This window comes from Antechinus flavipes, chromosome 1 (genome assembly GCF_016432865.1).
Source record: "Antechinus flavipes isolate AdamAnt ecotype Samford, QLD, Australia chromosome 1, AdamAnt_v2, whole genome shotgun sequence".
Lineage (NCBI taxonomy): Eukaryota > Metazoa > Chordata > Mammalia > Dasyuromorphia > Dasyuridae > Antechinus > Antechinus flavipes.
The window spans coordinates 589,235,118-589,261,103 of NC_067398.1; the positions used below are offsets into that span (position 1 = coordinate 589,235,118).

General features: G+C 37.7%; 1 protein-coding gene across 1 annotated transcript in view; it reads left to right on the forward strand.

The window, feature by feature from the left end:
* The first annotated feature begins 2,973 nt into the window (after positions 1-2,973).
* Positions 2,974-25,986, forward strand: part of BAALC (BAALC binder of MAP3K1 and KLF4) — a 98,653-nt gene continuing 75,640 nt past the window's right edge. The window contains exon 1 of the mRNA XM_051970963.1: positions 2,974-3,422. Coding sequence (XP_051826923.1) covers positions 3,218-3,422 — 205 coding nt within the window. The 5' untranslated portion in view covers positions 2,974-3,217. The remainder of the gene's footprint in view (positions 3,423-25,986) is intronic.

Below are 25,986 nucleotides of genomic sequence, written 5' to 3' on the forward strand. Positions count from 1 at the left end.
TGCAACCCCCACCTTTTTCCTGTCCATTAGGGCTGTACTACCCACTCTAAACATTCCAAAAGATAAGACTATCTCAGATGCCTAGTTGACATCTTTACTTCTGTTTGTTCAGACATCCTGATGCTGGCCTCCTAGTTAGTAAGAATTTATAGTTTTTCCCCCCATCCTGCTAGAATCAAATTTATGGTCCTGAAACTTCCCATTCTTTGCTTCCTGCCTTTGTTTCGCTTCTTACTAGAGTCCTATAAAAAAACCTGGGAGTCTCACATTCACCACTGGATACTTTGAGACGAGCGTCCTGTCCAGTCAATCAATTAAGCTCTCCAATAAATAAAATATTAAAACTCTTTAATCTCTATCTTGCCTCAATTTCTCCGGTATTACAAGCTGGAGAAGAAAATTACCAACTACTTCAGTATCTTTGCCAAGAAAGGCAATCAACAAGCATCTATTGTGTCTATTGTATGCTGAACTATGGTAGGTTCTAAAAATACAAAGACAAAAATCAATCCTGCCCTCAAGGATTTGTAATCTAGCCTAATGAAGAAATTCTACCCAATCAATACAGATCAGCAAGAGTTATACAATTTATAATCTCAGAGAACTATCTGGACCACAGATAGTACTTGTCTACAATCCAGTACTTAGTATATATCAAAGATTCTTTTTGATCCAATGTCTTTGTGATATTTAGCTTAAAATCTGTCTGCTATATGGGAAGGGAGAAGTAGAGGACTAACAACTAGAGAGATCAGGAAAGTCCATTTGGGGAAAGTAATACTTAAAGCGAGTCTTGAAGGGAACTAAGGATTCCAAGAGGAAATAGATCCATTAAGTTGACTTGTTGAGTTCATAAGGAAGGGAGAATTGAAGAAATCAGACTAGGAAATCAATAGCTTTGAGAAACATCTTATGAAGGGCTTTAAATTCCAAACAGTGATGAGTTTATACTTTAACCTAGAGGAAGTTGGGAGTTATTGAGACTTCCTGAACCTTGGGAATGACATTGTGCTTTTTGAATATCAATTTGGCAGCTATGTGGAAGATAGATTAGAGAAGAGAAGACCAATTAGGAAGCTACTAGTGTCTTTTCACAAGGCAATAAAGGCCTAAACAAAGCCCTTAATTAGTCATTATGTATTACTGATATGTTACAATTATATAATTTATTAATTGGTTGTTATTAACCATGTGAATGGCAAGAGACAAGGATTGACAAGATTTGGTAACTGAGGATCTACCAACTCTGAGAGAGAACAAAAGCCAAGGATATATAAATTTGCATTACAGGGAATACATCTGCCACTCATACATCTGTCATTGCTTGATGCCCCACCATAAGAAATGCTCACTTACTGTGGTGATATCACTGGAGGAATTTCATGCTCCATTGAACTGGGGTCCTCTGGTACTTTGCTGTGCTGCTCTCTGCCGACATCTTCATTGTGCTCCTCTTTATTGCTCTCTGATGACATCTTCTGGTCCTCCTGCTGCTATGGGATCTTTGCTGGTTTTGGGGGTGGGTGAGGGAGGGATTTGTCAGTTCTTTTCCTGACTGTCCTCTAGTTAACTATTTTGTGGTTTCAGACACCAGCCATCCACAACCAGATAGCTAGCCAGAGAATTTAGTATTTGAACTTTTTTTTCCTCTTATGCTAGTCTGAATCTCTCTTCCAAACTTTTTCTTAGTGATGCTCTGAAATTTTCTTTCTTTATCATATCTCTTGGACTGCTAACCTGGGTTTTCTCCCATATCTTCTTCCATATCTTCCTAGGGAATTAGCATAGCAAATCTTCAAATGCATTGAATGGAACTGGAGTGAGGGAATTCCTTTCAGTCCCATCATGTCTTGGTTGCCATTCGTATAAACTAAAAACCATTACTGAAAAGAACCAAGTGGTAGTGCAGAATCTGGCAATCTTGTCCTTCTTCCCTCCAGCCATCAAAACTGTGTTTAATCCAGCACCAGAATCACCACTTAGCCTTAAGTGAATTTCCACAAAGGACTTGTACTGGACAGCAGGATCCAGTTTACAACAGATGTGATTCCTTTCTTCCTCTCATCCCCATGTGCCTTTCCCTAAAGCCCCCTTCAAGATGTTCTTTATTTTCTTACTTCTTGTTCTGGGTCTAGGATCTAAGTAACATTTCTTGTATATGTAGGTGCTACAAGAATATTTATTGAAATGAACTGGGTCATTTGTCAGAAAGGGTCTTTCAATCGGCACATCCAACTAATTAATCGCAGAGAAAGGCACTTTAGGAAGGAGCCCCTGGCTGTGTTCCCTGTAGTTGATTCCTATCAACTGTTTGGATGTACTCTCCCAGATACTCTGGAACAGACTCTTTAGGTTTGAGCAATAAGGCCCTTCCACCTTCTCTAGCTCAGAATCGGAGAAGGCAGCTCTGACCAGGAGCTAGAGTTTCCCTGATTGAAAATGTAGTTCTTCCAGGTTTGATACGTAAAACAATAGTCCTTCCTTCGCAGCTAAGGATGGAAACGTGCAGATCATTTTCACGGCTCCTTCTGTTGTACTTGTCTCCTTATTTCCTTTCGAGGGTTTCGCCTTGTGCAGGCTGTTTCCTCCGCAATACTTGATTGACCAGTGATCTGTGGCAAAAACTGTCCCCCATCAAAGTATCAGTTCTTAGGGCGGGAACTGGGGAGTGCGGTAGGATGGAATCCTTCTGCAGCCGGGACTCCAGGAGCATCTGAAAATGGGGAGAGGGCTTGAGCGGGGGCCAGATCTGATCGCAGAAGCTGGATTGCCTGTGGGGCACCCCCAGCTGACCCTGTGAAGAGAGCAGGAATGAGGAGGGCAAACTGAGCTCATGGGGACTGTGGAGACACTTCTCTAGTGAAGGAGAAGCAGCGAAGGGGAGGGGCACTCGAGGGGGCGAGAGACTGATGGAGAGAGAAGGGGGGCAGCAGCGGGCGGGCTTTGGAGAAGAAGGAGGAGGAGGAGAGAGAGGCGAGGGGGAAGAGCGCAGCGCGGGGCGCGGAGAGCTCCGGGGCTGGGTCTGCCAGGGAGCTGGGCACTGGGACCGCGGTGGTGCTGGCGGCGGCGGGCGATGCTGCTGCTGCCTGCTTACCCCAGGCTCCACTGCTGGGGGTGAAGGCTTAGCCAAGCCGAAGCCAACAGGCAAGAGAGTCCGAAACGGGACTGGAGTTGGAGGAGAGAGAGAGAGGGAAAGAGGAGGAGGTGGTGGAGGAGGATGGGCTGCGGGGGGAGTCGCGCCGATGCCATTGAGCCCCGCTACTACGAGAGCTGGACCCGAGAGACCGAGTCCACCTGGCTGACTAACACGGACACCGACCTGCAGCTCTCGGCAACCGCTACAGCCGCCGGGCTCAGCCCGGGGGAACCCGACAGCGGCCCAGAGACTGGCGGCCTGCGGGACCAGGGCTCCCTGTACACGGGTAAGTGAGCCAGCTGCCCACTGGGGCCAGGGCTTTCCCCATGTCTTTACCCTGGCTCCCTCCCTCCAACCCACTAGGGCAGCGGCCGAGCCGAGTCCCCGGGCAGCACTTCCCTTTGGACTCCAGACTACAGCCCAGGCGGGTGTCTAGGGAAAAGGGGACTGAGAATTAGGTTGGGGGGAGGAGGGGCGATCTGAGGACCCACAGCAGGACTGGTATCACATGTTCCAGGGTGGCACCCTCACCCAGCAACTCTTTTTACTGGGAGACTTGATTCCCAAAGGCTGGTTCCCTTCGCAATTACATCCCTAGTTTCTGATAGAAATTGACTTCTGTCCCTCTGTATTTCGTTGTGCTTGCTCATCTACAAGGGGAGAGGGTGGGAGGACATCCTGCTATTATCACAATGGCGTATCCCCTTATTCTCCCCCACCATCTCCACGCACCCCCAATCCCCATACCCCCATTCTACCTCTGCATCCATGTTTCTCTCCATTTTTCTCTCTAGCCATCTCATCACCTCTCCACCCAGATAATTTGCTCATCTACCTAGTCATCTGGTCTCCCTCTGCTTGGACTTGGATCAGATGTTTAAATGCTGTATCTCAGCAAATACTGGAGAGCAGCATTTCTCTCAGCTCTCCTTATTTTGATACTCTTAGAAAGCAGCTCTTTGCTTCTTCCAGAAAGCCAAATCGAACTGGCTTCATACATTTTGTGAGTCCTCAAAATACCAAGCTAAAGAACTTCATGTTTGACCAGTGTTTCTGCTCTTGGGTTTCCCTGAATGGTTGGTTTACTGTTTTCTTTGAAGGCTAGAATACAACCAGATCATTCATGCTCATCTGCTTCAATGTAAATAACTTCCCAGTTCTATTCTTCTCTAGTGTAAAAGCAGGTAAGACTAGATGATCTCAAAGGTTCCTTCCAGGTATAGGTTCCCTGATTTTATAATATGCAAATAATTTTTAGGAACCATAAAGTCAGGATTTTGAAAGAAAACAGGCTAATGAGAATTCATGTAGAATCATTTTACTCAAAGATGTTTCTACCTCTGACATACTGGTAAGGTGGTCCTTCATAAGTCACTTAACTTTTTAGTACTCTATTTAATTTTAAGGTTGTAAGTTATAGAGAAGGTTCTGACTTGAATTGATGAAAGGAGTTTCTTCATATAGGAATCCTCTCTATCAATGAAACCTTCTCCTCTTATCTAAAGAATCTTAGAGTTGAAATGACCTTAGGAATCACCTTAGAGGGGCAGTGGGATGGCACAGTGCACCTGCCTGGTGTGAGGAAGACCGAAGTTTAAATTCAGCCCCAGATACTTACTAGCTGTGTGATTCTTGGTAAGTCAGTTAATCCCCATTACCTCCCCAAAAAAGCCATCTAGAAGACATGCAAGAATCTACTTTTGTAAAATCTAGCATCTATTTGAACACTTCTTGTGAGAGAGAATTCATTGCTTTATTAAGTTGCTCATTTCAAATATCTGATGCCATCTCAACTCATTCTGATCTATATCTTGCCATTGGACCTAGATGACTCTGAAGGAGAGAGTAAGGCTGATGACTTTGCATGGTTTTTCCCTCACTTAAATTCAATTCACTTGCAAATCATGGCATCACCTTCCTGATGTCATGATCCTTTTCAAGAATAAAGGATAAACAACCATAAGGATTACAACAAGATTCCTTGTTCAGACAATAATTTTAATTTAGACTGCAAGGTCTACTTTGCCTTAGGCCAAAACACACTTTTCTTTAATTTCCACTCATTTGTTTAAGTTCCCCTTCTTTAAGAGCTTTGCAGAACAAATCTAATTCCTATTACTAAAGACAGCTTTTCAAATATTTAGGAATATAGGCTTAGAATTGGAAAGAATTTGGAAGTCATTTAGTTTCACACAAGAAAGCTGAAGTCTGAAAGGTTAAGTGCTTTACCTAAGGCTCCCCCGCACTTAAGAAATAGCATTTATCTGGAGTTGATTCAAATCCAATTCCTCTGATCTGAGGATATAGTTTCCTAAAGTTTTTTCATATCTGGGCTAAACATCCCCAATTCCTTTAATCATTCCTCACAGGAAATTATTTTACATCTTCTCATCAACCTAATCTCTTATACTAACTGGTATCATGCTGTGATATTTCACCCACGATTTTCAAAATTTATTTCATAGAAAAAGAGGAGAAAGAGCCATCATTTAGCTGTTTATTACAAAGGAGCTGCCATCTTCTTTCTCAATCAATTCAAATGAAATCAAATCTTGAATAACAATTTCCTTATTTAGTAGCCTGTATGGCTAATCACTCGAATTCTACTGTCTCTGCGCTGTTTCTGCATCTGAGAGTTTATAAGATTATACAGCTAAGGAAGCTTAGAAATTCTCTAGTCCAATCCTCTCATTTTGCTGATGAGAAAGCAGGTGATTTGCTGAGGTTCACACAGGAATTAAAGCAGTAGCACTAACATTCTAACCAAATGTAACTATGTCAAAGTCACAACTTTCCCCCACAGTTTCACACTGTCTCTTTTTAGTTTTTTAGGGTTTTTTTGTGAAAAATAAAAAGAAATATAAATGATTTAGTCAAATGATTTTCAAATTTAACATATTTATTTGAGTGACTTGGAGAATCACCATGAATTCCCCTTCCAGTGAATGTCTCACCATTTTATGAAGGTGATTCTGTCTTCTAAAGGTGACACCGGCATATCAAAAATCCTGAGGTCTTAACAAGTTGCAAAGTTGGCAAGTATTGGCCGATTGTTCAAAGACCAGCCTATCAAAATTTGGAGAGGAGAAGATTGGTCACCACCTTCAAGAAATACACACAGGGGCACACGCACATTTTTTGGGGGGAAGAAGTCAACAGTAACTCATAAATGTATCTGATTAAAGTGTGGAAGTATGAAGATGTGTACAATTGAAAAAAGTACTTAGATGAAATAACAAGACTTTAAAGGGAGAAAAATAAAGCCCAAACATCAGTAAATGGTTGGGAGTATCAATTGGGATGGAGGAACTTTTTTATGTATGGACAATGAAGCCATCCAATTTAAAAATTCTTTCATCTCTCTTGTCATATCTTGAAACCTTCCTATTTTTGCTATTGCTGTTATTCTACCTCACCTTAGAGAATAATTTTTCCCTTTGCCAAAGTTATCCTAGTTACCTGTGCCCTGGATGCCGTTGCTCTGTCCCCACTCCTTCATTCTCCATGGTCTCTTTCCAATCTACTTATAAATATCTTCCATTTCCCCCTTTCCTAAATTAACCCCCTCTCCCCCAATGAAACAAAATAGAATCTTCTGTTGACCTTTTAGCTGTTTCAAACTATCATCTTGCTTCCTCTACTAAACTTCTGGGAAAAATACTCTCTTACCTTGCCAGATTTTCGAGTTATTTATCTAATCAGTTATCCATCCGTCCAGTTCTAATTCTTCATTATCTCTCACATCTGTCTTTTCCTCTTTACTCCCACTGCAACCACCTTAATTCAGAATCCTGGATCTTATCTTGACTATTATAACAATTTTCAGAGTGGTCTTTCTGCCTCTCTCCCCTCTGCAATCCATCCTTGACACTGCTGCCCAACTAATTCTCCAAATGCACAATTCTGATTAGTCTACTTTCTAATCAAAAATCTTCAGGGGATCTCATTAGCTTTCTAATAAGGTATACATTTTTCATTCTCATATTTAAAGCCCTCCATAATCTGGCTCCAGCCTCTCCAGATATGTTTCAGTTTACTTTCTACATGGACACTACTCTCCAATCAAACTGCCTCTGCCTTAAGTATTTTTTTCCTTTTAAGAGGCCTGTATTCCACAGAAAAGACAAATTATACAAGATACATATAGAATGTAATCTTGGAGGGCAGAGTGGAGGCACTTCCTAGTAGCTTAGAAGGGAAGAGGGGACAAGGAAAAGAATATATGCATAGATATTTTTGAGAATGGTCTAAGTAATGATATTTATAATATTGTAATTGATATTTTATGTTGACCTAGTCTCTTTCAAATGAAACTGTCATAAAACTGGTCAGAGATTACTTTTCATCCTAAGTATCAAGATGAGAATAAATCTTGAAACTTCCTAGATAATAACTTCAATTTCTATTATTTTTAAAATTTCTATATTTTATAATAGCATTATTAATATTTTAATAATTTATTGCATATAGTAAATGCGTAATAAAAATTTTTTCAGTCATTCATAACAATGGTATTAGGAAATGTCAGGGGAGGTTTATATTTTTCAACAAAGATCCAAAGTCACACAGAAAATAAGAGGTTAGTGCTATCTGGGATGAGGATAGGGCAGAGAAACTTGACTATGGTTTGGCATATTTCTTCCCTGCTCCTTAACAATTTTAGATAAATTCAACCTTTCATTCACCCATTTATAATTCAACAAACACCTGCTTATATGGAGCAATATCTTGAGAACTGGATGAGACACAAAGTTCGAGAACACACAATTCCTATCCTCATGGAACATATATTTAACATCCTACTTGCAGACCTCTGATTGTTCTCTGCCTTGTTAAATTGTGGACTCCAGAACTTGGTACTTCACTCTAGCTGTGATTTGAACAGGGAAGAGTCCAAAAGTATGATTGCCACCTTATTGTTGAAAGTGACACCTTCCTTCCTTCCTTCCTTTTCTTTCTTTTTCCCTCAATAGCTATTTTATTTTTCCAAGCATATATAAAGATAGTTTTCAACATTAATTTTTTTGTAAAACTTTGTGTCCCAATTTTTTTCTCCTTTTCCCCTCCCCAAGACAGCAAAGAATGATTTGGGTCATTTCCAGGTCTTTGAGGACACTCCACTGAAGAAATCAAATAAATAAAGATGAAAATACTATGCTTCCATCCATATTCAGTCTCCTTAGTTCTCTCTCTGAATGTGGATGGGCACTTTCCATCACAAATCTATTGGAATTGTCTCATTATAGAGAAGAGCCAAGTCCATCACAGTTGATCATCACATGATCTTATTAATATGTATAATGTTCTACTGGTTCTGCTCACTTCACTCAGCATCAGTTCATGTACATTTTCCCAGGTTTTTCTGAAATCAGCCTGCTTATCATTTCTTATAGAACAATAATATTCCATTATATTTATATATTATAACTTATTCAGTCATTCTCCAACTAATGGGCATCCCACTTGATACCCAATTTCTTGCCACTATAAAAAGAACTGCTCCATTTTTGCACATATGGGTCCTTTTCCCTTTTTCATTATCTTTTTGGAATACAGACCCAATTGTAAAACTGGTGGATCAAAAGGTATGCTCAGTTTTGTAGCCCTTTGGGCATAGTTCCCAATTGCTCTCCAGAATGTCTACTTCAGCTCCACCAACAATGAATTAGTGTCCCAGTTTTCCCACATTCCCCTCCAATATTTATCATTATTTGTTCCTGTCATATTAGCCAATCTGAAAGGTGTGCAGTGGTACCTCAGAGTTGTCTTAATTTGCATTTCTCTAATCAATAGTGATTTAGGACATTTTTTATATCACTAGAAATATCATGTTTGTACAAATAAAACAGATAACAACCACCACAAAATCCTTTTGTAATTTTAGTGAAATCATGGGATTTTTTTTTTTAAAGCAGAGGCACACATTTTGCATTAGATTCAGTAGTCATAATTTGGATCATTATTACCTTGTTCTATCCTATCAACAAAGGGAAAAAAGAAGAGTCTAGAATGACCTGTTCTTGGTGAAACCATAATGGTCCTTTGGGGCCATCATTTCATTTTCTAAATGTTCACTTAAAAGGGAATTTTGATTGTGAGGCTTCATTAAATAGATAATACCAGACTCACCTTATTTCCTTCCCCCCTCCTCACAAGCTACTACATTAGAAGAGCAGAAGCTACCAGATCTGGAGCAGGAAGATCTGAGTTCAAATCTAGCCTCAGATAGCTGTGTGACTGGGAAAGGTACTTACGCCCTGCTTGCTTTAATTTTTCAAACCTAAAATGGGGAAAACAATAATACAGAGTTGTCCTGAGAATCAAATGGGACTTAGAACAGTGCCAGGCACAAGATAGAGATTTAATAATTGCTTATTTTCCTCCCAGAGATAGTTGTTTATTATATTATTATTATTATTATCATCTACTTGACAAAGTTACTATGAGAGTTAAGTGAAAATATATTTTATATTTGAAGAGCTTTGTAAACCTTAAAGAAGAAAATAAACTTTGGCTATTATTGTTTTAACCACTTTTTTTTTGCAAGTTGATTATATTGATATATTATTTGCTTTCTCAATGGATGCTAGAGAGGTGGGAAGAAGAGAATTTGAAATTTAAAATTAACAAAAGAGATTGTGGAAAATAGTTAAATGAAATAGAAAATAATTCATACATAATACTTTTAGAGTTAGTTGAGCCTGATAAATATTCCCAATATATTGAAGTCTACCAGGATTAGGTATGAGGCAGAAAGAAAAAGCAAGTTATTTTCATGTTATATTGATTAAATTGAAATATCAGATATTTTCAAATGACTTTTAAGATCATGAGAATCTAAACCATAAAATCAGTTACAATTTTTAAGTTCATCTGACTAAAAACTCTGGAGAAATGTTTATATATATAATTCACATACCATTTGGAATGGATTTGATGAGACCTTCTATGCCATGAATACATAATGCAATATTAAGATGTCCATATTGACAGGTTGCAAAATTAACAAATCAAATATTTGACTATTATAAAAGTAGCTAGATTATTGTTATATTTCTTCAACAAGAAAATTACTTTTTTTGTGAATTTTTTGGTATGCTGTCACATCATGGCACAGTTAAAGTTTTATCATACTTTTTAGTCAAGGTAAGTTTATAAAGAAGAAAACTGAAAAAGACCAATAAACTACATTTCAAAAATGTTTTTCATACTAAAAAAAACAGCCCTATAATTGCTTTCATTTTTATAGTTGAGGGAATTGAATCTCAAAAATGTCACTTGGTTTGTTAAAGGTCACAAGGCTATCAGAGTCAGGACTTGAATTCTGTCCAGTGTCTATTTCATTCCACCATGTTTCATACTAAGAATGCATATGGTCACTTTCTCTCTGTAACCTCACTCTTTTCCTGAGGACTCTTGAGGAAAATAGATCCTCCAAGGCCTCAGGGTTTAAAATCAGCAAGACTGACTAGATTTTGGGAAGCCTAAAGCTGGAAGAGACTTCAGGAATTCATTCATCTGAAGCAAAGATGATTTTTGCTATTATTGTTGGATCATTTTTCAGTTGTTTTCAAACATAGCTGAAAACATGATTACATTTGGGGTTTTCTGCATGATTTGAGATTCTGCATGATTCCATTGGGGATTTTCTTGGCAAAGATACCAGAGTGGTTTGCCATTTCTTTCTCTGAGGTGCTCTTACTTATTTTTTTAAGATGCCCATGGATGGAGAGATCACCTTGTGCTTCAGAAAACAAACAAACAAACTGTTCTAGTGTTTGACAGCCCTGGCATGAGAAAATGCCTCTGTAAAATATGTCCTAAGATTGTGAAAGTTGGGTGATAGGTTATTTCCTCTCATCTTGACTTCTATGGAGAAAAGTTTATAGAATCTGAGATTTAGGAATCTGGAAGGGATTATGGGGTTCAGCTAGTTCACCCCCATATTTTTGTAGTGACTTGCCCAAGATCACACAGCTAGTAAGCTATAGAGCTGGTATTGAAACCCAGATCCTCCACTTACAAACCTATCACTCATTCCATTCTACCAGACTATTAATCAATGTCCTTCAAGTAATAATACTTCAAATATTGGAAGATAGTTTTGATATAGTAACTATTTTGCCCTCTGATTTTTTTTAAACCTCAAAAGATCTCTAACCTTTTAACCTTTAATTTTGTTCAATCATTTTTCAATTGTGTTTGACTCTTCAAGATTTTAGCAACTGGAGTCATTTGTCATTTCCGTCTCTAATTTATTTTACAGATGAAGAAATGGAGGTAAACAGGGTTAAGTGACTTATCCAGGGTCACACAGCTAGTAAGTGTCTGAAGTTATATTTAAACTCAAGGAGGTGAGTCTTCCTAACTGTCCATTGTATCTCAGCTTTTAATTGGGCATCTCCTGTGTTATAGCCTTTTCTGTTATGAGGTGCTTCTTTTGTCTTTCTTCAAGGGGGGAGGAAGGATCATTGTTCTCACTAGATTTCCTTAATTCTATCTCTTGAGAGAGGCTAATTTATTTTTCTAGAGAATCAAGGTTCTTTTTTTACTGAGTTTATTTGCTATGACTTCATTTAGAAAGCTCTCACATATCTCTTACCTGTTCACTTAGCTGATGTTCCTTTGGTCTTTGCCCACAAAAAAAGTCGGAGGTGATGGATGTTTAACATTTTATTCAGTTTTATGCAATGTAATCTTTCATCTCCATCATACCGAGTAACTTTCTTCTGTCTTCTTAACTTGTTTTTCATTGCTTAGATTCTTCATTCTGGATCTTCCTATTCAATTTTGTTTTAACTTTTGTTCTAAAATGAGAGCTTCACTACAAGGTCCTCTTAACTCCACTAAAATAGCCAGCTCCATCCCCTCATGTGGGATGATCCTTAATCTGACCTTTACCTCTACCTCCTCAGTCACAAACCACAGTCTTGGAGGAGGATCGAGGATTTCATCTATGCCAGTGAGTAGAGCACCAGCCTTCTATGCTTTCTCATCTTGAGCAATTTTTCTTCATGTTTTTCTTTAAATGTTCTTTTAGGGAATCCACTCAACTCATTGAATGCCTTTCTCTAGTTCTTTCCTCATTTCTGTGGTGACCAACATACTACTTGAACTGTTCTGTTCTTGTTTGCCTGTTATATTTCATTTATGATAAGCTTACGTCTATTATTGGTTATACATGTATTTGAAAATATCTTTCATATCACTCATCATATGCAATTCTTTGTCAGTATCATTCCATAAACAATGCTAATGCCCATCAGCTATCTTCCCATTGCTCTTTGGAGTTGCCATTTGCCTAATTTTGTAATTTTTACAAAATTACTTTATTACTTTTATAAATTACAAATTACCAACGTTATTGATGGCAAAACCTAGAGGAGACAATCTGGAACCAAGGTTTACAAACCAGGTTAAGCCAAGTATACATAAAGAAGCTTCTAGGATGAGGAGAGCTCACCATCAAACTGAGCCAGGACTTCCTCACTCAGGGCTTTGCCCCTCCACTGCCTGTGTCTTTCTGCAGCACTCTGTGGGGAGCTTTACCAGCTCTCTCATGTGGGTGCTGACATAACTCTTTTCCCAGATGGGCTTCCCTGTTGCCTGGAGACAAGACTGACAGAAGTATTGCTTGTGAAAGGTTGGATCAATTTTGGTGTGGGAAGTTTCTGCAATTTATCCATTGTGATATCTTCTGGTCTGTAGCCCCCCCAGTGAAACAAGTAGCCAAGCATTGAGAAGACTGTTGGGAAGCCAATCTATGTCTAACCACAAGTTTCTCCTGAATACCCACTAGCATCAGAGATAACAAGAGTTTAATTAGATGTTGATTCTCATGAAGGGAAATATGGGAATAAATTACATAGGGTCTGTTCTCTTTGATGAAACTATTAGTTTTCTTTCAGTGTTTGAAGATCTGAATTGGACTAGAGGGGCGTCACGGATGACACATCATCACCTATTGATGTCATCCTTCAGATACTTGGGTAACCTCATGAATATGGAGTCAGGGGGACACATCTTCTTAAGTACAAATACAGTCTTATACACTTAGTGACTCTGGCTAAGTCACTTAACCCTATTTGTCTCAGTTTTCTCATCTGCAAAAATGAGTTGGAAAAGGAAATGGCAAACCCCTCTGGTACCTTTGCTAAGAAAATGCCAAATGGGGATCATGAAGACTCAGACATGGGGGCCATGAAGACTCAGACATGACTAAACAACAACAAATAAAGCACTTCATATATGAAAAAAAAGTTTTAGGTGCCCCTCTGTTTCATTTAGTGAAAAGAAATAAAATGAGATAAATGTGAAATGCTTTTAAAAAATTTTTTTTCTGGTTATACATGCATATTAACTTTTAAAATATATAAATCTTCATGAAACATGGGAGAGAAAAATCAGAACAAAAGGGAAAAACCACTAGAGAAAAAAAAACAGAAAAAAGTTAACATAGCATGTGTTGATTTATATACAATCTCCATAGTTTCTTTCTGGATGCAGATGGCATTTTCCTTCCAAGATTTATTTGGATTGCCTTGGATCACTGAACTGCTAAGAAGAACCAAATCTTTCACAGTTGATCATCGCACAATCTTGCTATTAATGTGTACAATGTATTTCTGGTTCTGCTTGTTTCACCCAGTATTAGTTCGTGTAAATCTTTCCAGGCCATTCTTAAATCAGCTTGTTCTTCATTTTTAAAAGAGAATAATAATATTGTATTACTTTCATATACCATAACTTATTCAGCCATTCCCCAATTAATGAGCACTCACTTTCCAATTATTTGCCACCACAAAAAGAGCTGCTACAAACATTTTTGCACATGTGGGTCCTTTTCCTGAAATACTATTCAAAACTTAAAGTGCTATATGTGTACTGCTAGCCATATTATCATCATCATTATTAACCTTGTACCCTTTTCCAGCTGTTCCAGTAAATCAGGAATTAGGACTAAAGTGTAGCTGTTCTGAATGGTAATCACATTCAAGGTGCAACATTTGCTCATTCTGAATTATCCACTTGTTTTCGTGTTGTTTTTAGTAAAGAAAATAGTAAAGAAGCCTGGTAGGACAATTTGAGTGTTACAGCAGCTGATCTATCACCAGTCATTTTCCAGGAACTCCTGAAGGACTTATCAAGGCATCTACTGGGATTAGAGCCTTTAGCATCAAGTGTACTACACCACTGAAATATTAATGTGGAAGGAGTATCTCAGTTTCCTACAAGCAGAATACATTTGCAAAAATCTGGTAATTGGCCAAGGAATTCTGGCAATAGGGCAGGGTGACTAGTACCTGCCAAGGACAGAACTTGGCACTCCTTCTTTGTCTAGTGATAATGTGTTCCCTGAAATCCCAACTAGAAGACTCTGAGAACCACTGGGAAGAAGAACCTCAGTTCCTAAGGCTCAGGGTCAAGGGTTCTTGATTCTCCCTCAGTTTTATTTGAAGAATTATGGAGCTAATCAAGCATCTGTATACTATTTGAACCCTTCATGGCCTGCTTTTGACTTGACTTGGGTCAGCATGATGGCAATGAAATTGTCTGAGACCCTTGAATAGATGAGTATGTAGATAGGGAGTACCTAGTATTGGGGGACCATGATAGACACTGATTTTGAAACACAGGGAAGTACAGAATTAGAATTAGAGGACCTACTTTTGAATTATAGCTCTGATGCTTATTGCCAAGATGACCTAGTTAAGTCACTATTTTTTTAGGTCTCAATTTCCTCATGTAAAATAAGGAGAGTGGACAAGGTGAGCTCTCTAAAGTCTCTTCTAATTCTAACCATGATCAAATGATCATCATTATAAAAAAAAAAATCTATGTAGCACTTTTTTTTTCTTATTGGAAAATCTTTTCCCCTTAATATATTATATTTTATTTCCTAAATACATGTTAAGGTAATTTTCAACATTCATTTTTGTAAAATTTTGTGTTCTAAATTTCCCTCCCTTCTTTCCTTACCTCTCCCTTCCCCAAGATAGCAAACAATCTAATTTAGGTTAGATATATTTCCATATTTGTCACACCAAAAGGGGAAAAAAATATGAGGAAGGAAAAGAACAAATTAAAAAAAGATTCACATTGTCTTCATAGTTTTCTCTCTGGATGCAATTGACATTTTTCCATCCCAAATCTATTGAAATTGCTTTGAACCACTCATTGTTGAGAAGAGCCAAGTCCATCACAGTTGATCATCCCATAATCTGTTGTTACTGTTTATGATATTCTGGAGCTGCTTACTTCACTTAGCATCAGTTCATGAAGGTCTTTCCAGACTTTTCTGAAATCAGCCTGCTCATCATTTCTTATAGAACAATAATATTCCATTACCTTCATATGCCATAACTTATTCAGCCATTCCCATCTGATTAGCATCTGCTTTATTTCTGCTTCCCTGCCCCTATAAAAATATCTGCTTTTATGTAGTATTTTAACATTTGCAAGTGCTTTACAAATATTTCATTTTGTGCTCACAGTGATGCTAGGAAATAGGTATATTATTATCTCCATTTTACAGATAAGGGAACTGAGACTGAGAGAGGTTAAATGACTTTCCCAAGATCACATCACTAGTAAACCTCTGAGACTAGATGCCAGTTCCGCTCTTTCAGCCTACAACTCCAACACTGTGTCTATAAGGCTATCGATCTAGTGTCCATTTACATAATATCCTATATTAGTTATTTGAGTTCCTTGAGGTAATAAGTTTTCAATCTTTCTTTGTATCTTTAGTGCTTACTTATCACAATGTCTGATACACAGTAAGCATTTAATAAATGCTTGTTGATGAGCCGACAGACTGGATCATGGATCCAGTGCCTATTCCCATCTTGGAATCTGAGGTCATTGACCAGGTCTTTGCACAGCATAGTAGGGGTATGGGGAGGGTTAGTTGCATTGTTTGACTTGAATCTCATCATTGAGCAACAACAAGAATGAGACCATATGATCCACTGATTGATGATTTGGGGTCATGTATGGATTCAAGGGGCATTGGTACTCCTTCATGAAATATTTGGAATGAGCCAGTAGGGGGCTGTGTGATGTTATGAATGGCATTGCCTAGACTGTGACAAGGTGTAGTATTCAGATGCAAAATAAGCTGTGGCTAAAAGCTTTGAAGTCAGGGGGGGAAAATGTTTTGGAGTCAGAATTCCTGGATCTGAATCCTGGGACTCGAAAGATGTGTTATGTTGAGTGTCACTTTTTCTCTGGGCTTCAGATTCATCCCCTGCAAATATTCAATTGTCCCAGAATATTTGTTATTTGCAAGAACTTTCTACTATACAGGAATCCTAAGAAGGGAAGGGGCTTACAGGACATCATACAGGAGGCACAAAAGATATTTGAACCCAGATTATCTGAAATCCAGTGATTTTTTAAAATTGCCTCTAACTACTTTCCTACTCCATTTTGGTCCAAGGTAGATTGTTTCAGGGGGCATCTAATAGAATCGCCATTTATTTACCCCTAGATGTTAAAAGAACACTAGCAGAAGTATGGAAATAGCCCAAAGTAGATATTTTGGACTGAAACCCTAGAATTAATTATGGATTACAGAAAAATGTAACCAGGAAAGAGATCTGGTATTCCCAAATAAGGCAATGTCTCCTTGTGGTCTTGGTTCCTTTACTGAGAAATTCTAACTTCATTTTTTGGGAAAATTTAGTAACTCACTTTATCTTTGGTTTGAATCCAGAGATCACCAACTTCTCTTCATTCTCCCCCAAACTTTCACAACCCCAAGAAAGCGTGATAGAGATATGTCTGTACACATCTCTCTTTCTCTGTCATATACATCTATATATCTATAGATATAATATAGATAGCTATATATACATGAATAGATATATATCTCTATATAGATGTTGATAGAATAGATATTTTAAGTAATTATAAAGGAGAAGATTTAATGGCTCTCAACCCCTTAATTTTTAATCTAAAGTGTGGAAGGAGCCCAATGTAGAAATTTTAGAATGAGATTCCAGATTTAATTATGCATCACAGAAAAATGTAATGGGGAAAGGGAAGACTGGGGCAGCTATATGTGCTGCAAACTTCAAATGTTTTTTAGATGCATCTTTGTTTTCTCCTTCAACTTCGTGGGAGTTCAAAGCCCACCAGAGAAGAATGCACTCACTAACATTCTGTGGCACAAATTTCTAATTAGTGACAATGGGAAAGGTTCACAGCAAGGGGTCACTGGCAGACAGGAAGGCTGAAAGCTTATGGGAGAATCAGAAGACAGTGGACAATTGACTAATTGAAAGTCTTGGCAAAGCTCCTTGTGGAAATTTGGGAAATCACCATGCCCTTGTCCAATGTGTTTATGGACTTCATAGGATGAGAAACTGAAAGGCCTGGGAGAAAACAGCAGGATTGTTTAGAAAAAAGGTTGCCATAACAACAGAGAGTGATGTTAGGACCACAGCAATCGTTTATGGTTCCAACCCTGGGATCCACTGAGCAGCAAAAGCAAACAAGCAACACAGCTTCCAAGTAAGACCTGAATCAATCATCATCTCTAAGAATGAGTTCCTAGGAGACAGAGCCGATTGCACTAGGTTGAGGTCAGTTTGCCTTGATATGGTATGCATCAAGTGTGTATTGTATATGGACTCATACTGATTTGTCTGCATGAGCCCTTAAAATTGTGAATCTTCCCATTTTCTGAGTTCTCAAGGCAGTAAAGCCTGGCTACATGGCCCGAGTTCCATTTTGGATCAAAAATTGGAAAGAAAATCTAGCAGAGTGCGTTTGGATGATCTCCCAGGGGGTGCTTTATTTCTTTCTCCTTTAATTTTAAAAATTGCCTTTATTATTATTTTTTACATTATTTACTTTATTAAATTAAATAATTATTTAGCATGAGTACATTTTGTAGTTAATAGATCATCATTTTATATATGATAAATTTAAAACTGAAAGGGACCTGAGGGATGATATAGTTCAATCCCATATTTTTTCAGGTGAGGACATTGGAGCCCAGAAATGTTTGATTTTGTCTCAATTCATAGTTAGTAAATAATAGAGACAGGATTTGAACCCAGTATTCAGTTGTGCTACATAAATTCAGAGCTGGATGGGACTTGACAGATGAGGAAACTGGGTCCCAGAATGTTAAAATAGCTCACTTGCTTTAAAACTTTTTATTTTTCAGTTGACAAGCATTTATTTTTCTCTTCCTCCTCTTTCTCCCCAATTTAAAAGAAAAACCAAATCTTTCTACAAATATGCATAAACAAACAAAACATATTCCCAAATTAGTATGTCAAAAATTGGATGTCTTATTCTACACCTTGAGGCCATCACCAGGTCATTTAATCTCTACCTGCTTCAGTTTTTTTATCTGTAAAATGAAGAAATAGTAGTACCTACTTCCCATGGTTATTATGAATAGAAAATGGCATTATATTTATAATATAAAATTCAGAAGAACTACATAAACATTTTTCTTCTTCTTCTCCTCCTCTTCCTCCTCCTCCTCCTCTTCTCCTCCTCCTCCTCCTCCTCCTTCTCCTCCTCCTCCTTTTCCTTCTCTTCCTCCTCCTCCTCCTCCTCCTCCTCCTCCTCCTCCTCCTCCTCCTCCTCTTCCTCTTCCTCCTCCTCTTCCTCCTCCAATATGTTTGTACACCCATAGAGAATACTTTTTTATTCATTCCCCAACTAAAGGATATCTTTCTAACTTTCCATGTCTTTGCTATTACAAAAAAAACTGATATAAACATGTCTAGATAAGTGATATAAATATATCTACAGAGTCAGGAAGACCTGAGTTCACACATTTACTAAGTTACCTCGAGAAAATCACTTAAATTTTGTCTACCTCAGTTTCTTCATCTGTAATATTAATATATAAATAACAATAGTGCCTACCTAACATGGTTATTCTGAGGTTCAAATGAGATACTTTATAATAACATGAGATGTTATTGTTACTATTTTGTGTATATTCTCATCCCCTTACTAAGTTGTAAACTTCTCCCAGGAATTTTCTGGTAGTTGCTTACTAAATTTTTATTGAATTGAATAGATTTTTGTTTCATATTCAAAAAGCTTCAGCCACAAGTCTGTGTCTGATATCTAAATCTAGCAAGATTACTTAATCCATATTTAACAAAGTATGGAGGACTCTTTCCCAGAACATCGTGGCAACTACTGTGTAGCCACGGTGGAGCCAAGAGAGGGATAAGGAGAGAAAAGAATGAAGGGAAAAGAAGAAAGAGGAATGTAGTAGAGAGAGAGAGGGAGGGAAAGGGAAAAAAGGGAGAGCCTGGGATAGAGAAGGAGAGAGAAAGGAAGGAATGGAGAAAGGAAGTCCTATGTGCTAGGCATTGTATTAATTTTGTGTTGGGAATGTAATTGCTCAGGAAATGTCATGTCAAAAGATTATAGGATCATAACTGGAAGAGATCTCAGAGATTATCTAATTCAAACTCATTTCACCAATAAGGAAATTGAGGCCCAGAGAGGTTGCCTAAGGTCCCACAGTTAGTAAGTAGCAGATTTAAAATTTAAACCCAACTCAGCTTAAAGGCACCATTGATGGTCTCAGACATGGAGTCAGGAAGATTCATCTGGCTTTAGATACTTGTTAACTGTCTGACCCTGGACAAGTCACTTAACCCTGTTTACCTCAGTAAAATGAGCTGGAGAAGGAATTGACAAATCACTTCATTATCTTTGCCCTCCCAAAAAAACCCAAATGCTGTCATAAAAAGTCAAACATGACTGAAACAAGTGAACAACAAACAATAAAATAATCTTTGACTCCAAATCCCACTTTTTTGTCTTACTATATATTCCCTGCTAATGAATGTGCTAGGATTTTGGGTTGTGACCTGGTAAAAAGGATGTTGAGAAAATGGAGAGTGTGGAGAAGAGGGCAGTCAAAGTGTTGAAGTTCATGCCATGTTAATCAATAGATTAACAACCATATGCTAAGAATGAATTATGTGCTGGGCACTGTATTATTAAGCACTGAAGATTCAAAGGGCAAAATAATAAGCACTGTCCTCAAGGACTTTATATTCTTATGAAGGAAAACATATTTCTATATTTAGATATGCTCTCTCTCAATTCATATCTAAGATGTTTTGTAGAGATGTAGAGGTGTATGTGGAGAGGTATGTATGGAGAGACAGAAAGGCAGAGGACAGAGAGAGAGAGAGAGAGAGAGAGAGAGAGAGAGAGAGAGAGAGAATGAATACTTATATTTTCTACAAACACTACTAAGACGCTGTTGGGAAGGCAGAATGTCATCTGGACCTCTAAAATTCACATAATCCTCCTTTGGTCAATTGTAGGGGTTGGAAGGAAGCAAAAACCTTGATACTTGCCCTTACACCAATGATTCCTTCTCAGAAACAGTTTTCTTACCTCTCCATTGTCATAAAACTTGCTGGACTTGGAATCTCTTGAATTCTAAAGACTTTAATATTTAATGGCTGGTTGCTAGGGTATGATAAAGTCTTTTAACCTAATTTAAATATTCTTTCTTTGTGCAGTGTCACTTACAGTTTATCCAGTGGCTCATCAGAGCTATCTATATTGATCAAAGGCTTTTTCACATGATTTTGTTTGTTTTTCCAATTAAGTTAAGTTCCCATCATATTAAGGTACCAGGGTACAGCAATTACTTTAGGTGGTTGGAATAATTTTATTAATTGACTTATCAACACCATTTCTTCCCTACACCCCCTTCTTACATTTAACGTAAAAGAGAAGATTCAGAGCAGAGATAATGACTATCTCCAAGTAGATGAAAAGTTATCAATTTTAGAGGGTTCAATTGTTATTCTGCTTGGTCCAAGAAGGCAGAGCAAACAACAACAGGCAGAAATTTCAGGGAATAAGAAGAATTAGGCTTCATATCAGAAAAATTCTAATTACCTAACAATTTAAGCTGACTCAAAGTGGGATGAAGTCTTTTCAAAATGCAGGGGGTACCTTTTCATCAGAGATATTCAGATAAAGGTTGGCTCTTGTTTGAAATAGATTCATGTTTAGGAACAGGTGGAACTAGTTCTCTGAGATCCTTTCCAACTCCGATATTTTAGGATTCTGATATCATGAAAGATCTTATTTTTGGGGGAAAATAGGCTCAGAGGAATTATATAGATGAATTCATTTGAATATATCATTAAATCTCTAGGTTTGTCCAAACCCTATAAAGACAGTGAGTAACCATTATTGACCACTTCAGTCTTGACAAAAACATTGTTATTACCTCAAAAGAAAATTGTATCCATTTAATCTGTTTTCTTTGGGCAAAGTTGTTATAGTTGAAGCATTAAACTTGCTTTCTCTTTCTATTCATAACATATTTAATCACATAGCTCCCCTCCCCCCATAAGACACATAGGTATATTTCAGATTAAGAAAATTAAGAATACATGCCTTCCAGTTGAATTCAAATGTCTGGCTAATTGGTTAACTATGAAATCTAATTATAATAAAGAAAAAATTCAAATCAAATCCATCCTCTGACTTCAACACAGCTCAATACAGCTCTCTATGTTTGCCTTGATATAAACTGGACAGTTATAATTACTAATTCTGTTACTTATTTTGATAGGAATTGGCTCAGTGTTGGGATTGAGGCTGTCTATCTGATGGTAAAAAAATGTAATCAACTCAATCAATATTTGTTGAACAGAATTCAATCATTGACTATAAATGGGGGGAAATCAGTCAAATTAATCATGAGAATGATTGCATTTCCCATTTTGAGCAGATGTTTTGGCCTCATTTAGACATGATCTACATCTCTTGGAATTTGATTTCTAGTGCTTTTGCTTAGCTAGTCTAGGAAAGTGGTCTCAGTTAAAAACTTTATTCCTTATTATTGTTCTGTAAGGAATGACCAGCAGGATGAATACAGAGAGGACTGGCGAGACTTACATGAACTGATGCTAAGTGAAATGAGCAGAACCAGGAGATCATTATATACCTCAACAACGATACTGTTTGAGGATATATTCTAATGGAAGTGGATCTCTTCGATAAAGAGAGTTAATTCAGATCAAAGATGGACAGAAGCAGCTACACCCAAAGAAAGAACACTGGGAAATGAATATAAACTGCTTGCATTTTTGTTTTTCTTTCCGGGTTATTTCTACCTTCTGAATTCAATTCTCCCTGTGCAACAAGAAAACTGTTCAGTTCTGCACACATATATTGTATCTAGGATATACTGTAACCTATTCAACATGTAAAGGACTGCCTGCCATCTAGGGGAGGGGGCAGAGGGAAGGAGGGGAATAATCGGAACAGAAGTGAATGCAAGGGATAATGCTGTAAAAAAAAATTACCCTGGCATGGGTTCTATCAATAAAAAGTTATTAAAAAAACTTTATTCCTGGAAAATGCATCTTCTTCCTCATTCTGCATCTTAGAATCCTGAACTTCCTTAAGGCATAGCTCAGGTACTACTTTCTCTATAAAAATCTTCTCAACTCCACCTTTCTCTCCCAGTTGTTGGGGCTTTCTCCTTCTTAAAATTGCTTTTTCTTATCTTTTTACATATTCTGAAATTATTTGTTATACTTTATCTTATTACTAGAATTAGGCTCCTTGGGGTTGGAACAAATCATTACTTCACTTTTGTATTATTTCACTTGTGTCTTTTCAATGAGCGAAGAGAAAAGGGGAGAATCTGGAATTCAAAGTTTTAAGAACAAGTATAAACATTTGTTTTGCATGTAGCAGGGGAAAATAAAGTATTAAATCAGAGAAAAATAAAACAGTACAGCTACTAGGTTTATTATGTGCCAAGTACCATGCTAAGTGTTGGGGATATAAGGAATTTCAAGATAGTTTCTGCTTGTGAGATTATCACAATATAATGGGGGAAAGAAAAGGCAAAAATATGTGCAAGCAACCTGTTTACAAGATAAATAGGAAATAATTAATATAGGGAAGCACTAGAATAAGAGACTTTGACAAAGGCTTCCTGAAGAAAGTAGTATTTTAGCAGGTACATGAATGAAGCCAGGGAATCGAGGAGGTAGAGCCTTCCAGGAATGAGGGAAAGCCAGAGAAAATATCTGGAACTGAGAGATGGAGTACAATTGTTCTCCTGATTCTGTTCCATCTACATCAGTTCATAGATGTCCTTTCTTCCAAGTATAGAGAAGATAGTATTTGAATATAAAGTATTGTGAGATTTTGGATGGAGGGAAGCAAAACCAAGTTTTAAACTAGCCAGTTTAAACCACCACAAAAACTGGAAGAGGAAATTTGAACCTTGACTGAATGAAATTTTAATGCAAGACTGCTAACATTTGGGCCAAAATCATGTTGGGATCAAGTTCACTAGCTTTTATCATTTACTAGGAGGTCTGGCCACATATAGAAGAAAAATAAGCAGGGGACAGTAGAGATCTTAAGATAATGGCATCATGTATTTAAATCTGGAAGAAACCATTAAGGTCATCTTGTCCAATGACTAAGGAAACTTAGGCCAAAGGAAGTTAAATAAATAGCAATGGCCAAGTCCTTTGACTATGCTTCACATTTTTCCCAAACTATCCCAAAGACATTGATATAGACAGATACTTAAGGGGAAACAACACAGCTGAATAAGAGATACAAAAACCAATTTGGTTCGAGAACATGAATAAGCCAGATAAGAAACCAGAGGGTCAGCCTTTAAGGAGATTTGTTCAGTGCCAATGTGGTACCCATGCCCATCCTCAAATTTTGTCAGCTCATTAAATCCAGTTATTAAAGCATCATTGAACTCTTTACCTAGGTTCTTCAGAATAATGTGGAATTTTCAGGTAGCCTGTTAGATAATGAATTTCAGGTGAAGAATGCATTTGCACATCATTTCCTTCCGTTGGATCACCTTCTATGTCTAGTCAGAAAGGAAGAAACTGTGCCAAATAGATCCAGCTGCAATTTAGCAAAAGCCAAATCGGTGAAAAAGGAAATGAGGAGAAAATTATTTCATTCAATTTGAATCAATTCTAACATAAAACAAGCATAATTCAGTGGACACTAAAGACAATGAGAACATAGTCTGCTTGCAAAGAATCCCAAAGTCAGCAATGACCCATATAAGTCACTAGCTTTTCATTGCTCATAGTCCCATTTCCTCTAGAATTCTACAATATTTCTTAGAATCACAGCTGTTATTCATAAATTTTTTGAGTCCCTTCAAACTACTCCCATGCAATCCATGCCAAATGTATCTGACACTGAAGTTTTTCCTGGTATTGGTCTTCAAAAGCTTCAGTCCCTAAATCAGAACTCAGAATTATATTATATCAACTCAGAATTACAGAATCTCAGTACTGAAAGGCAAGTCCTCTATTTAAATATATCCCTACAAAGAAAACTCCTCTGCAACTTTTCAGACAAATAGCCTGATACTCTAAGTTCATTACCTGCCCCTATAGAGGGAAACCCCATCCTCCCAGTTCCCCAGGGTCACAAGCTAGATGTCATCCTCAACTCCTTACCATCTCTTAGTTCCATATCCAGTTTATTGCCAAGATCAGTGGATTTCACTTTTGTAACATTTCTCAAATACATCCTGCTCACTCTGATTCTGCTACTATCCTGACGCTGGCTGTTATCACTTCTATCTGGAACATTGCAATAAGCCTGTTAATGAGTCTGGTCACCTCAAGTCTTTCCTTGTTTCAATTTTTCTTCCTTTCAGCCACTAAAATGATTTTCCTAAGATTCAGGTCCAGCCATGGACTCTACTGGGCTGACCATTATCTCCTGGATCAAATACAATTTTTTTTTACTCAAAGCTTTTCATTCATCTATCTAGTTCTAGCTTACCTTTATTATTTTTTCAATTTAGTGGCACTAGCCTCCTGGCTATTCAATTCTACTGACTCCCAGCATTTTTCCTGCTTCATTCCCCCAGGTTTGGAATGTTCTTCCTTCTTATCTCTATCTATTGGCTTCCCTGGCAATCTTTCATTTCTTACTAAAATCCTAACATTCTCAATTTCTCTTCATTCTAGAGACATCCCTTTGTTAATTACTTTCTATTTATCTTATATATAGTTTGTACATGTATGTTTGCATATTGTCACCTTCATTAGATTGTGAGTTCCTTAAAGGCAGGGACTGCCATTTGTCTCTTTTTGTACCCCTAGGGCTTATAGCACAGTACCTGGTACCTAGTAGGCACATAATAAATATTTATTGACTCATCACACACTTAAAGACCTCCAGAAATGGAAAACCATTTTCTTTCTTTTGTGGTACATCACAATTTTAGATAGCTCCACTTAATAAGAAAAATATTATTTAGATTGAGCCTGTCTTTCTTTAGCTTCTACCTACTGCCCCTAATTCTGCCCCTGGTGGCAAGCATTATCAGTAAGAAATAGATAACATAAATTTAAGACCAGCTTATTATGTGCCAGGCCTGAGCTAAATCCTTGAGTTACAAATACACAAAAAGAGAGTCCGTCCCTGTCCTAAAGGAACTTATATTTTAAGGGAGAAAGATAACAAGAAAAATGGAACTGAAAAAGGAGAGGGATACATTAGATAGGGAAGGGTGTCCAGTCTAGAGAGAGGGCTGCATAGCCAGGAGGGAATGAAGAATGGCTATCCTGAGCCCCTCTGCCACATGGAGTCCCACATTCTTTCCACCCCCTAGCTTTAACTGAAATCTTGCTATCCCTGAGGATATCATGTCCTTAGCAATTCTTTCCACTGGAAGCTATGTCTTCTTTTCCATCTAACCCAGGAAGTTAGGAGGAGGGAGTGATCATATACTTTGCTCCTTATTGCTGATTCCAGATCATTCCTCTGCCTATATTTCATAATGACCTTTCCTCTTTTGTCTAGCACTTAGC